A 13,694-nucleotide genomic window follows, 5' to 3' on the forward strand; every position below is an offset into this window, starting at 1 on the left:
TGAATGCTACCTCAAATGTGAAGACAGCAACACAAAACTCCAAGAAATATGAAATACTAATGAAACATGACATTGCCAAAGGATCATAATAGTCTTCCAATAACCTATTCCAAGGACAAGGAGATGTGTGATTTAGCCAATAAAGAATTCAAAATAGCTTTTTAAAGGAAACACAGTGAGATACAAGACAAGATAAAAAGAAAATTCAATCAAATCAGGGAAACAACAAATGGACAAAATGAGAAGTTAAGCAAAAAGTAGAAATCATAAAATAAGAACCAAACTCAGCTGAAGAATAAAATGAATGAAAGTAGAAATCCAACAGAGTGCATCAACAACGGAATGGAACAAGCAAAAGAAAGAATTTATGAGATTGAAGACAGGTCTCTGAAATTATCCAGTCAGAGGAGAACAAAGAAAAAAGAATGAAAATGAGTGAATAAAGCCTATGTGATCTATGGGATACCATTAAAAGAAACAATTTTTGAATTATTGGAGTTCCATAAGAAGAGAAGTAGATGGTGGCAGAAAGCTTATTTGAAGAAACGATGGCTGAGAACTTCCCAGAACTGGGGAGAGATTTGCACATCCAAGTTCATGAAGCTTATATGTCAGCAAACAGACTCAACTTAAAGATGCATTATAATAAAACTGTCAAAAATCAAAGAAAAAGAGAGAATCTTAGAAGCTGCAAAGAAAAGAAGCTTGTAACTTACAAGAGCTATCACCAGATTTCTCAGCAGAAACCTTACAGGCTGAAAGAAAAAAATGCCAACTAAGAATACTCTATCCGGCAACATTATCCTTTAGAAATGAATGAGAGAGAGAGAATTTCCTAGATAAACAAAAGCTGAGGGAGTTCATCACCACTAAACCTTCCTTACAAGAAATGCTGAAAGGAGTTCTTCAAAGTGAAATGAAGGGACACTGATTAGTAAAATGAAGACATATGAAAATATACAACACTCTGGTAAAGGTAAGTGCACAATGAAATTCAGAATACTCTAATACTATGATATTGTGGTATGTATCACTTAACCAGTATAAAGGTTAGAGGACAAGAGTGTTAAAAATAACTATAGCTACAAATAACTTGTTAGAGAATACACAATATGAAAACAGGTAAATTGTGACAGCAAAAACATAAAAGAGAGTGGGGAGTAAAAGGGTAGAGTTTTTGTATGAGACTGAAGTTGTTATCAGCATAAAATAGACTGTTATGTCTATAAGATGTTTTATGTAAGCCTTATGGTAGCCACAAAGCAAAAACTCACAGTAGGTACACAAAATATAAAGAGAAGGGAATCAAAGCACATCACTATGGAATGTTCACAAAGGAAGGCAGCAAGAGAGGAAGAAAGGAACAAGGGAATTATGAAATAGCCAGAAAATAATTAATAAGATGACATTAGTAAGTCCTTACCTATCAATGATCACTCTAAATGTAAATAGATTAAATTCTCCAATCAGAAGGCATAGAGTGGCTGGATGGATAAACAAAACCCAATTATATGCTGCCTACAAGAGTATCACTTCAGCTTTAAGGACCCAAATAAGCTAAAAGTGAAGGGATGGAAAAAGGTGTTCCATGCAAGGGGAAACCAAAAGAGAGTAGGGGTTGCTATATTTAATGAAAATATACTTTCAGCCAAAAATTGTAACAAGAGACAAAGAAGGTCATTACATAATGATAAAAGGGAAACTTCTTCAGGAATATATGACAATCATAAATACATATGCATATTGGAGCTCCTAAATGTATCAAGCAAATACTAACAGAAATAGACAATGCAACAATAGGAGAGGACTTCAATATCCCACTTTTAGCAATGGATAGATCATCCAGAGAGAAAATCAATAGGGAAGCATCGAACTCAAACCATACTTTAGACAAAATAGACCTAACAGACATTTACACAATATTCTAGCCAAAGGCAACAGAATACACAATCTTCTCAAGTGCACAAGGAATATTCTCCAGGATAGATCATACGATAGGGCAGAACACAAGTCTTAGCAAATTGAAGAAAATTGAAATCATACCGAGTATCTTTTCTGACCCCAATGGTGTGAAACTAGAAATCAAAACAGAAGGAAAGTTGGAAAATTCACAGACATGTAGAAATTGAACAACATACTCCTGAACAACCAATGAGTCAAAGGGGGAATCAAAAGGGAAATAAAAGAAAATCAAAACAAGCGAAAATGGAAACACAACATACCAAAAACTATGGGATGCAGCAAAAGCAGTTTTAAGAGTGACGTCTATAGTGATAAATGCTTACATTAAGAAAAAAGAAAGATCTCAAATAAATAGCCTAACTTTACACCTCAAGGAACTAGAAGAACAAAGTGAGCCCAAAGTTAGCATAAAGGAAGGAAGTAACAAAGATCAGAGCAGAAATAAATGAAATAGAGACCAGAAAAGCAATAGGAAAGATCAAGAAGTCTAAGAGCTGGTCTTTTTGGAAAAGATAAAATTGACAAACCTTTAGCTAGACTAAGAAAAAGAGAGAGAAGACTCAGATATGAAAGAGGAGACATTACAACTGATACTACAGAAATACAAAGGATTGTAAGAGATTACTATGAACAATTGTGTGCCAACAAATAAGATAACCTGTAAGAAATGGATAAATTCTTAGAAACATACAACCTACCAAGACTGAATCATGAAGAAATAGAAAATCTAAACAGACCAGTAACAAGTAAGGAGATTGAATCAGTAATCAAAAATCTCCCAACAAAGTCTAAGAACAGATTTTACTGGTGAATTGTACCAAATATTTAAAGAAGAATTAACACCACTCCTTCTCAAATGCTTCCAAAAAGTAGAAGAGAAGGGAGCACTCTCAAACTCATTTTACAAGGTCAGCATTACTGTAATGCCAAAGCCAGATAAGGACACTACAAGAAAACAAAATTACAGGTAAATATCCTGGATGAATATAGATGCAAAAATACTCAACAAAATATTAGCAAACCGAATTCAACAGCACAGTTAAAGGATCATATAGTATAATCAAATGAGATTTATCCCTGGGATGTAAGGATGGTTCAACATAAGCAAATCAATCAATGTCATGTAGCACATTAATAGAATGAAGGATAAAAATTGTATGATCATTTCAACATGCAGAAAAAGCATTTCACAAAATATAATATCTTTTCATGATAAAAACTCTCAGCAAATTGCATATAGAAAGAACGTACCTCAATATAATAAGGCCATATTTGGCAAGCCCACAGCTAACATCATACTCAATGGTGAAAAGTAGAAAGCTTTTCCTCCATGATCAGAACAAGATAAGGGTGTCTACTCTTACTACTCCTATTCAACATAGTGCTGGAAGTCCTAGCCAAAGCAATCAGGCAAGAAAAATAAATAAAAGTTATCCAAATCAGAAAGGAAGAAATAAAATATCTTTGTTTGTAGATAATATGATCTTATATGTAGAAAATCCTAAAGACTCCATTAAAAACTGTTACAACTAGGAGCTGGCCTGGTAGCACAGTGGTTAAGTTCACATGCTCCGCTTCAGGAGCCCAAGGTTCGCCAGTTTTGATCCTGGGTGTGGACATGGCACCGCTTAGCAAGCCATGCTGTGGTAGGTGTCCCACATATAAAGTAGAGGAAGATGGGCATGGATGTTAGCTCAGGGCCAGTCTTCCTCAGCAAAAAGAGGAGGATTGGCAGCAGATGTTAGCGCAGGGCTAATCTTCCTCAACAAAACAAAGCAAAACAAAATAAAACAAAAACTGTTACAACTAATCAACAAATTCAATAAAGTTGCAGGGTATGAAATCAACATGGAGAAATCAATTGTGTTTCTAAAGACTAAAAACGAAATATCTGAAAAAGAAATAAAGAAAACAATCCCATTCACAATAGTATGAAAAACAGTCAAATACTTAGAAATAAATTTAACCAAGGAGGTGAAAGATCTGTACACTGAAAACTATAAGACATTGATGAAAGAAATTGAGGAAGTCACAAATAAATGGAGAAATATTCCATGTTAATAGATTAGAATAATTAATATTGTTAAAATGTCCATACTACACAATGCCGTCTGTAGATTCAGTGCAATCCCTATCAAAATACCTATGGCATTTTCCACAGAAATAGAAAAAACAATCCTAAAATTTGCATGGAACCACAAAAGACCCCGAGTAGCCAAAGCAGTCTCGAGAAAGAAGAACAAAGCTGAGTGCATCACGCTTCTTGATTTCAAACTATACTACAAAGCTATAATAATCAAAACAGTATGGTACTAGCATAAAAATAGACACATAGATCAGTGAAACAGAATCAAGAGCCCAGAAATAAACCCATGCATATACGGTCAACGAATATCTGACAAGAGAGCCAAAAATACTTAATGGAGAAAGGATAGTCCCTGCAATAAACGGTGTTGGGAAAACTGAGTATTCACATGCAAAAGAATGAAACTGGACTCCTATCTTATATCACTCACAAAAACTAACTTGATTGAAAACTTGAACATAAGACTTGAAACCAAAAAACTCCTAGAAGAAAACAGAGAAAAATCTCGTTGATATTGGCCTTGGCAGCAATTTTTTAGATTTGATGCCAAAACACAAGCAACACAAGCAAAAATAAATAAATGAGTCAACGTTGAACTGGAAAGCTTCTGCACAACACAAGAAACTGAACAAAATGAAAAGGTAATCTGTGCAATGGGAGAAAATATTTGCAGACCATTTATCTGATACAGGGTTAATATCCAAAATAAATAAGGAACTCATACAACTCAATAGCAGAAAAGCAACCATTCCAATTAAAAAGCAGGCAGAGGAAGTAAATAGACATTTTTCTGAAGAAGCCATACAAATGGTGAACAGGTACATGAAAAGATGCTCAACATCACTAATCATCAGGGAAATACAAAGCAGAACTACAATGAGATATCACCTCACGCCTGTTAGAATGGTATCATCAAAAAGATAAGAGCTAACAATTGTTGGCAAGGATGTGGAGGAAAGGGAACCCTTGTGCACTGTTGATGGGAGTGGAAATTGGTGTAGCTACTATGGAAAACAATATGGAGCTTCCTCAAAAAATTAAAAACAGGAGGCCGGCCTGGTGATGTAGTGGTTAAGTTTGCACACTCTGCTTTGGCCGCCCAGGATTCGTGGGTTCTGATCCTGGGAGTGGAGCTATAAACCGCTCATCAAACCATGCTGTGGTGGCCTCCCACATACAAAAGAGAGGAATATTGTCACAGATGTTAGCTCAGGGACAACCTTCCTCAAGCAAAAAGAGGAAGATTGGCAATGGATGTTAGTTCAGGGCCAATCTTCCTCACCAAAAAAATAAAAAATAAAAATTACAAATCCCCCCCCCCCCCCAGAACTACCATATTATCCGGCAATCCCACTTCTGGGTATATATTTTCAAAAGAAACAACATCAGAATCTCTAGGAGATACCTGCACTCCCATGTTCATTGCAGCATTATTCACAGTAGCCAAGATAGGGAAACAATCTGAGTGTCCATCTCATGGATGGATAAAGAAGATGCAGTATATATATTCAATGGAACATATTCAGCCATGAGAAAGAAGGAAATCTTGCCTTTTGTGACCACATGGATGGACCTTAAGCGCATTATACTAAGTGAAATAAGTCAGACAGAGAAAGACAAATACTGTGTGATCTCACACATATGTGGACTCTGAAAAAGCTGAACTCATAGAAACAGAGAAGAATGGTGGTTCCCAGGGGCTGAGGGGGGGAAATGGGGAGATGTTGGTCAAAGGGCACAAACTCCAGTAAAGGACGACTAAGTTCTGGGGATCTAATGTACAACATGGTGATTCTAGTTAACAATACTGTATTATATACTTGCTAGTTGCTAAGAAAGTAGATCTTAAGTGTTCTCACCACAAAAAAGAGGTGGTAATTATGTGAAGTGATGAAAGTGTTAACTAACACTACTGAGGTGATCATTTCTCAATATATAAGTGTCTCGAAGCAATAACGCGTTGTACATTTTGAACTTATACAATGTTATATGTCAATAAAGCTAGGAAAAATTATATAGAGGTATCTACAAGTGCATGCTTTTTAAAAAGTATATATTTTCAATATATTTTATAATATAATAAACACATACATTTTTACTAGAGAATAGATGCTTTTATTTAATTAAATATTTGCTTTATGGAGTAAGTATACAAAGATGACTTGAAATAACTGGCAAAACAAGCCTGGTGTAATTACTACCATCACTGAGCGCATCCCAAAGCTAAGAATCGTTTTGTGGACTTCGTATAGATTATCCCTAATCCTCACAAGAAGGTTGTGATTTTATCCCCATTTTATAGAGGAAGAAACCAAGTCCTAAGATCATAAATATCCCCAAGGTCACTGAGCTCGTCATTTGTGGAAACAGAATGCACACCCAGTAGGTCTGCTGACTCCTTCCCTTGCCCAAACTTCAGACATTTGCATAACACAACCGTGGTTTATGCCAAATCACAAACCACCTCTACTCTTATTTACTTAATGCTTTTCTTTAACTTTATTCAGATTTTTAAGAAACCCTAAACCCATTTATTTAAAAAGGAAACCTTATATGGATACCTGTGCAATTTGCAGATGTAGGAGGTCACTGAAATGATAAATGGGCTACAGATAAAATGCTACCTAATTCTAACTAGAAACTATTGCCTATAGAGGTCTTTGGACGTCAGGTCTGTTCTTTCTTTTTTAAAAGAGGTTTTTCTCACGTGTTGCCAGAAGTTAAAGACTTCCTATCGCTAAACGGAGGAGCATCACTCTCTCTGTGCAGTCACCATTCTCTCATGTGGTACCCAGGCGCCACCTACAGTTGTCTTGAATTCCCACAGTGGTAATGCTCCTGCCCTCAAGACTGGCCTATACTAAGCGTGTCTTTCCTCTCTACAGCTGTGAAATACAAATAACTTCCAAACAGTCCTGCACACTGTGTGTCATGGAGGGGGGACTTCAAATCCTACAGAGTTATTACTAGCAATCAAATCAGATTAGATTATTGTTATCAGTAACGTTTTAGATTTTGTGGAATATTTTCACTTACATTGCTGTATCCAGTTTTATTATCACCATATTGATAAAGTAAAACTGTGCCTATTAATAAAGATTTACGGTTGCTGTCCAGCTGGGTGAACCAGATTTTGCAGTAATTATAAGCGTACACTGATACATTAGTGTTCTTCTGGAGAACTCAGTATCTTTTCAAATATTTTCTTACTTTATCCTCCCTGCATTCCTTCCAGGTAGAGAGGCATGGGTATGTATCACTGTACTTTAAAACTGGGGAAACCGAGACCTGAAACTGTGCCTTAATTGAGGCACACCCCATGGTTCAGAGACAGGGCCTGGCTAAAATTATGTCTTCTGATAATTAAGGAACTGCAGCGAGATCACGGCTTGGCGCAGCTCTTCTGATAGGTGTCAGACGTAGTAGGGTCCCCAGATTTTCAAAGCCATGTCCATTCTTTGCTCCTGCCACCCCTTGCAGAGTGCACAGCCTGGAGATCGAGGGCAGGGACTGTGGCGAGGAGGCGGCCCAGTGGATAACCAGCTTCCTGAAGACGCGGCCCTACCGCCTGGTGCACTTCGAGCCTCACATGCGACCGAGAAATTCTCACCAAATAAAGGATGTGTTCCGGCCCACAGACCAGGTCAGAGGAGCATCCCTTGGCTTTGGTGTGCCCTGTGGAAGGCTGGCTGTCTACAGTCTGTCAGGCAGAGGAGCATGTCTGCTAAGCTCAGCTTTGTCATGTTGCCAGGCGGCCCCCCACGCCTGGACATGCAATAGGCAGAAATAAAGCCCTTCCTTTGGGAGCGTGATCCGTGTTTCCTGTTTTGGGGGATTCTTGCATTTTTGCCCATGAGCATCTGCCTTCCTGTTTATGTAAGCCTTCCAGTGGCAGCAGGGTTTCAACACTGTTCTACGCTGGTGTCTTTTCCACGCCGTTCTGTAATTGCATGTGGAGTCCAGCCTTTTTACAGTGTGATTGCAATTGCGCAAATGAGTGTGGCTACAGAGATCCACAGACCTAAAATGACCAGACTGGCTCTTCAGGGAACAAGGCCATAAGGGTTCCTTGTAAAAGTAGGGTTGGTAGCACAATGTCATGTAGCACAATTACTATGGCCTTTCAAAAAAATTATGGGCAACATAAATACTCCACGTTGATTTGCAGGTTGTGTAAAAAATAAATATCCATGGAATCAGTGAATATTTTTTATCACTCATAAGAGGTCATCCAACCCAACCACCTTACTAGACATTTGAGAAATTGGGGCTTAGCAAGGTAAAGTGACTTCCCCAAGGGCACTTGCCCAGGGATGTTCTAGGATCCCAAGGCCATGTTCTCTTCACTCCATCATGTAATTCTTGTTATTGGCAAGGCTATCTGAGTCTTCTGAATCACTGTGACTTTTCTATAAAAAGAACTAAAGAAATACAGTCATGTGTCAACAATGGGGAGAGTTTCTGAGAAATGCATCGTTAGGCAATTTCATCCTTAAGTGAATACCACAGAGTGTACTTACACAAACCTAAATGGTATAGCCTACTCCAGACCTAGCTTGTATGGTACTAATCTTAGGGGACCACTGACATATATGCGGTCCTTCATTGACCCAAATGTCATTATGTGGTGCATAACTGAACTTAGAGAGAGAGAGAGAGAAAGAAAGAGTGTGTGTGGGGGTGTGTGTGTGGGTGTGTGTGTGTGGCAGGGGGTAGGGAGAGGAGAGGGTTCCAGGAACTAGACACATGTGACCTCTGAGAACTTCCCTTGTGTGCCACATTATAACAATTTCTATTTCCTTACCAGATTGCTTACCCAGATGCCAGCCCATTTTTGATCTTTTCTGAGGCATCATTGGCAGATCTGAACTCCAGGCTGGAGAAGAAAGTTAAAGCCACAAACTTCAGGCCCAATATCGTGATTTCAGGGTGTGGTGTCTATGCAGAGGTAACACTATGCCGTCCTTGCCTTTTTTCCTTGGGTTTCACTTTTTTTTAAGGTATGAGGGTCTTCAACGTTGGACTAGGTTATTCCAAAGGATGCATTATTCATTGGCCCTATACTACCCGACAGTTCAATTTTTGGATTTCTTGAGCACCTGATCAGTGCAGACTTCTGCGTGGTGGATACAAATAGAGATGAGGTAGAGATGCTGGTGTCAAGGAGCAGTTTAGGTCTGAGGCTTCTAAGGAGAATTCCCAAGGAGGCGGATTCTTTTTTGAGCCAAATTTGCTTAGCGTGGAATACACGATCCGTGCGGGCCACGGAACAAAGACAGAATGAGCTCACGTCTTGTTGAAGATGACTTTCCCTTGGGGAGTACAGGTATTTGTAGCATGGCTGCTGGAGGGTGGGGGGTGGAGGGGCTTTGGCCCCAAGCTGAGATGGCACTGCCCTAAAACTCTTCCAGTGCCACCTTCAGTCTGGCCTCAGATGTCTGCACTGTGCCTTAGCATGAAGGGTTTCCAATGTACCACATGATTCTGGCAGCAGATTTACCCTCATAATTGCCTTTGGAGGTCTCATTTGATTCTCTCCTTGTCTACCGTGAAGACAGAGGTTGGTGGCCGTAGGCTCAGTGAGGAGCAGCCACCCAGCTGTGGGGACTCCACGGAGGCTCTGGCCGTCAGATGGGAATTCAGGAGTTCTGGTTGTGCCTGTGTTTGTAGATGGGAAGGGAAAGGTAAAGGGCACAGGAAAGGCCCACTCTTTGTGCACTGGGAAGAATTGAGTCTAAGTGACGAGTTCTAACCCCTTATACTCAGGGGAACAAATTCTGTCTTTCAGTTTTGCTGTGAGGAGGCAGCAAGGTGTGCCGAAAGAGAAGCAATCTAGAAAATTCCTAGAAAATTCATTCCCACATTCAAACCAGAGGGTCTGAGGTCTGCCTTCATCTTCCTCCCTGACCTCTGCGTGACTTTGTGCAGTCCCTCTAACTCTCACTTCCCTCCCTGGAAGGTGGGGTGACCATTGCTCCCCAGGGTTGCCTTAGAGGTTTGTTAAAAGATCAATTTGGATAAGGTAACTTATGAAAAGTACCAACGCAATGTCAGTCAATGGATGGTAATAAAAGTACGCCCAAATGTTTTATATGAGGTGCTCTATACTCAGTCGGAACACTCCAAGCTTATCATTGTCTTCTAAAGATGGCAAGTCAGCTCCTTGCGTGAGGCGGGTGAACGGCGTGCATTGTCCCTCAAGACCCTGGGGTGGGCTGTCCCTCCATGTTCAGTTCTTGCTCATGCCCACCACAGGTCAGCCTGACTTAGACTTGAGGGAAAATCAGTGTTGGTCGCCTCTGACCGTCTTGTTGATATTCATCTTGCACCAGCTGTGGCCAGGAAAGCCATTTCTCCGGTGGGTTTTCCTTCTCAGGCCACAAGAAATGAGAGGGAGGATTTCTAATTCATGCTCCCATTGTGCTTTGCATATGTTGTCTCTTTTATTCCGGGCAGCAGGCCTGGAAGGTGGAAGCTAGCATTCTTGTTTTATAAGCCAGAAGGGAGGGCCTTGGGGAGGTGACCCGGTTCCTCCAAGGCCACACCACAGCAAGGAGCAGGGGAGCCGGGTCTCAGACCCAGACCGCGCCACAGGCCCAAGGAGCTCTGAGGGTCCCAGGGGGCATGCGTGAGATCCAGACACCTGGATTCCAATACGCCTGCTCCAGTAAGTGGCCATATGACCGCGGACAAGTCCTTGAACCCCTGGAGGCCTCTGCCTCTTGCAGTTATAAAATGTGGATAATTTCAACTGGCCTCTGCCCAGTTGAAACGTGAGAATCAAGGTTGATAATTGGTGGAGAAGCTTTAAGACATAGAGAGTGCCGTGGAGAGGTGGCAATCGTTTTGTTCCTTTAATGAGTAGAGGAGCTTGGCACAGACAATAGCTTTCTCCCTGACCACAGCCCCCTTCAAGCTCCCTGCACCATGTGATCTTTGTGTCATGGGTCATGTTGAGGACATTGCCTACCCCAAAGTTCTGAGATAGTACCACGAGGTGATAGGACCTCCGAGGTAGGAAGTTTCTTTGAACTGGATCTTGTCCTTGAAGGCGTTCTCCCGCTTTCTGACTCGGAGCATTCCCTAACTGGGAACATTTCATATTTTAACTTGGATGTTAATACCACACTCTGGCTGAGCTGGCCTGTCTCTACTCATGGTTCTGATCTGTGTTTTTCAAAACCTTCCCTATGCTGAGGACTCCCTCACCAATATCCTTACACCAGAACTCTCCCACCACCGTCTCCGTATTTCTCCCTGGATGTCTCATCTCAGCTTCAGCATGTCCAGGACTGAGGGCTGAATTTCCACTCCAAAGACAGCTCCGCCCGGGCTTGCTCATCTGGGTAGGTGGCAGCTCTGACTTCCAGTTACTCAGGCCTCAAACTGGAAACCACCCTTTGTTCTTCTCTTTCTCTCACTTCCCATGTTCAAACAGTGGACAGATCTTGGTGGCTCTGTCCTCTTTCCATCCTCCTCCACTCCCTCCCTGGGCTGTCACCACCCTCTCTCACATGGTTTCTTGTGATTGCCTCCCAGCTTCTACCTTTGACCGACCCCTGCCATCATACGTGGTCTATTCTCAACACATTGATCAAAGTAATCCTGTAAATGTAATTCGCATCATGTCATTCTTCTCAAAACCCTCTCGTGGTTCTCTTTCTCTCTTCAAGTAAAAAATGGGATCCTTATGATGACTATCAAGGCCTTGTGTGATCCCATGCCCTGCTAGATCCAGGGCTCCATTTCCTATCTCTCTCCCCTTCTCTCTCACTCTGCTCCAGCCGTGCTGGCTCCTCACCCCAGGACCTTTGCACATGCTGGTGTCTATGCCTGGCATACCTTCCCTCACATATCTGCATGGCTTGCTCCCTTACCTCTTTCATTTCCCTGCTGAGGCCTTCCCCTCCCCTTCGGTGAGGCCTTCCCTGACTGCCCCATTCCCGGCTTTGCCTGCACACCCCAGTACCCTCCAGCACATGTCCCCGCCTGACACACTGTGTTTACTTGGGTATTGTTTGTTGTCTGTTTCCCCTATACACGCTCCTTGAGAACAGGACTTGACCACTGCTGTACCCCCAGCTCCTAGAAGAGAGCCTGGCACGTAGGAAGTGCCCACTAACTCTTTGTGAAATGAATGAATGAGTCAAGATTGGCCAATTGAAGAAGGAGGAGGAAGCATTGAGGGAGAGGGAACATGTGCAGGGCTCTGGAGACACGAGAGAACTGCCGTCTTGCAGCCTTGGGGTTCAAGAGGGGACAGGGGCTGAGAGAAAAGGTCCTTGGTGTCAGGATTTTGGGGTCTGGGAAGGATTTTTAGGCAAGAGAGTGACAGAAAGCGGTTTGCATCGTACGAATCTGTGGGAGAGTCTGGAGAAGGGGCCAGGTGCAGCTGGGGGAGAGCTGGCTGTCACAGTCAACCGGGAGGGAAGCTGAGCACCTGCATGGAAGCTTCTGGAAAGCAGACCCACTCATCATCTCAGAACCCACCTCTCAGTGATTGTGGCCCTTCTCTGCTTCCCTTCAAGCCCATCATTTGTGCTCCTGGTCCTCACTTCTTCAGCCTTCACTTCTGCCCTATGCCCAGCAGGGAAACTGATGCCACCCTTCTCCCCTCCCTGACCACAGTCTGACCTTCTCCTGCTCATTGTCACCCTGCCCTTTGGACCTATGGGTACCACTTCTGGGAACTTTTGTCTCGCTGGCTGTACTGCCATTGACTGCCCTCTCTTGCTCCTTTGCTGTTTGTCTCTTCCTCACTCAGGCAGGGGCTTCCAAACTCTCTGGCCTTGGCCGTCCTTTCTACCTCCCCTTGGTGATCACGTCCTCTCCTGCAGCTTCACCATCTGTCACCCTTATGTAGGTCCTTTCCAAATGTCCAACCGTGGACTCCCTCTGGAGTGCTGGGCCCACATTTCCAACTAGCTGTGGGGCATTTTCACATGTTGACATAGCAAACTTGTCCTTACGTGCTCCCCACCCCACAGCCCCATCACCTCCTCAAACTCCTTCTCTTCGCTTCGCAGTTTCTGTCAAGGCACCATATTCTTTCTTCCCCCCTGGCTCGGAGCTTCTAAGTCACCCGTGGCTCCTTCCTCGCTCATATTCCTTTCAGCTGCAACCACATCTGCTCCCTTTCTGTTCTGGGCCAGCAGCTAGATCACACCTTCATAATCTCAGTCAGGACCACTGAGTGGTCCTGGATGTGGCCGCAGCCAAGCCTCCCAGAGCACCAGTGTGATCTCTTCTACTCTAAAAATTTGTGACAAGTAGTCAGCATTGCGGCGTTGCTTGAAAGGCTTCAGTGACTCCTCGTTTCTCAAAAGCTCTGAACTGCCCACTCCATCATTCAAGTCCCTCCATAATCTCTCCACAATTTGCTTTCCCAGCCTTTATTTCCAATAAAAGCTCTGAGAGGCAAACTGGACCGAGAACCTAATATATATTCTCCTGTCTCCTGGTTGCCTCGAATCTTGCCCCTTGCCCCCACTTAGAAACCCTTGCTCTTCTTTAAAAGCCTGGGTGAGCACCCACCTCCCCTGTGAAGTCTGCTCTGATCACCAGACCCAGAAGAGCTGCCTCCCTTCTCTAAAGCCACACCATGCTGTGTCTGTGCCTCTCCCACACCCGGATTGTCCCGTTTAAA

The 13,694-nt window shown here is 42.5% G+C and overlaps 1 protein-coding gene across 1 annotated transcript in view; it reads left to right on the forward strand.

Moving 5' to 3' along the window:
* The window catches only part of MTARC1 (mitochondrial amidoxime reducing component 1), a 33,298-nt gene that overhangs the window by 8,531 nt on the left and 11,073 nt on the right, over positions 1–13,694 (forward strand). Inside the window, exons 3-4 of the mRNA XM_046680093.1 lie at positions 7,529–7,691; positions 8,856–8,996. Of these exons, the coding sequence (XP_046536049.1) occupies positions 7,529–7,691; positions 8,856–8,996 (304 nt within the window). The remainder of the gene's footprint in view (positions 1–7,528; positions 7,692–8,855; positions 8,997–13,694) is intronic.

This window comes from Equus quagga, chromosome 12 (assembly GCF_021613505.1).
Source record: "Equus quagga isolate Etosha38 chromosome 12, UCLA_HA_Equagga_1.0, whole genome shotgun sequence".
In the NCBI taxonomy this organism is placed as follows: domain Eukaryota; kingdom Metazoa; phylum Chordata; class Mammalia; order Perissodactyla; family Equidae; genus Equus; species Equus quagga.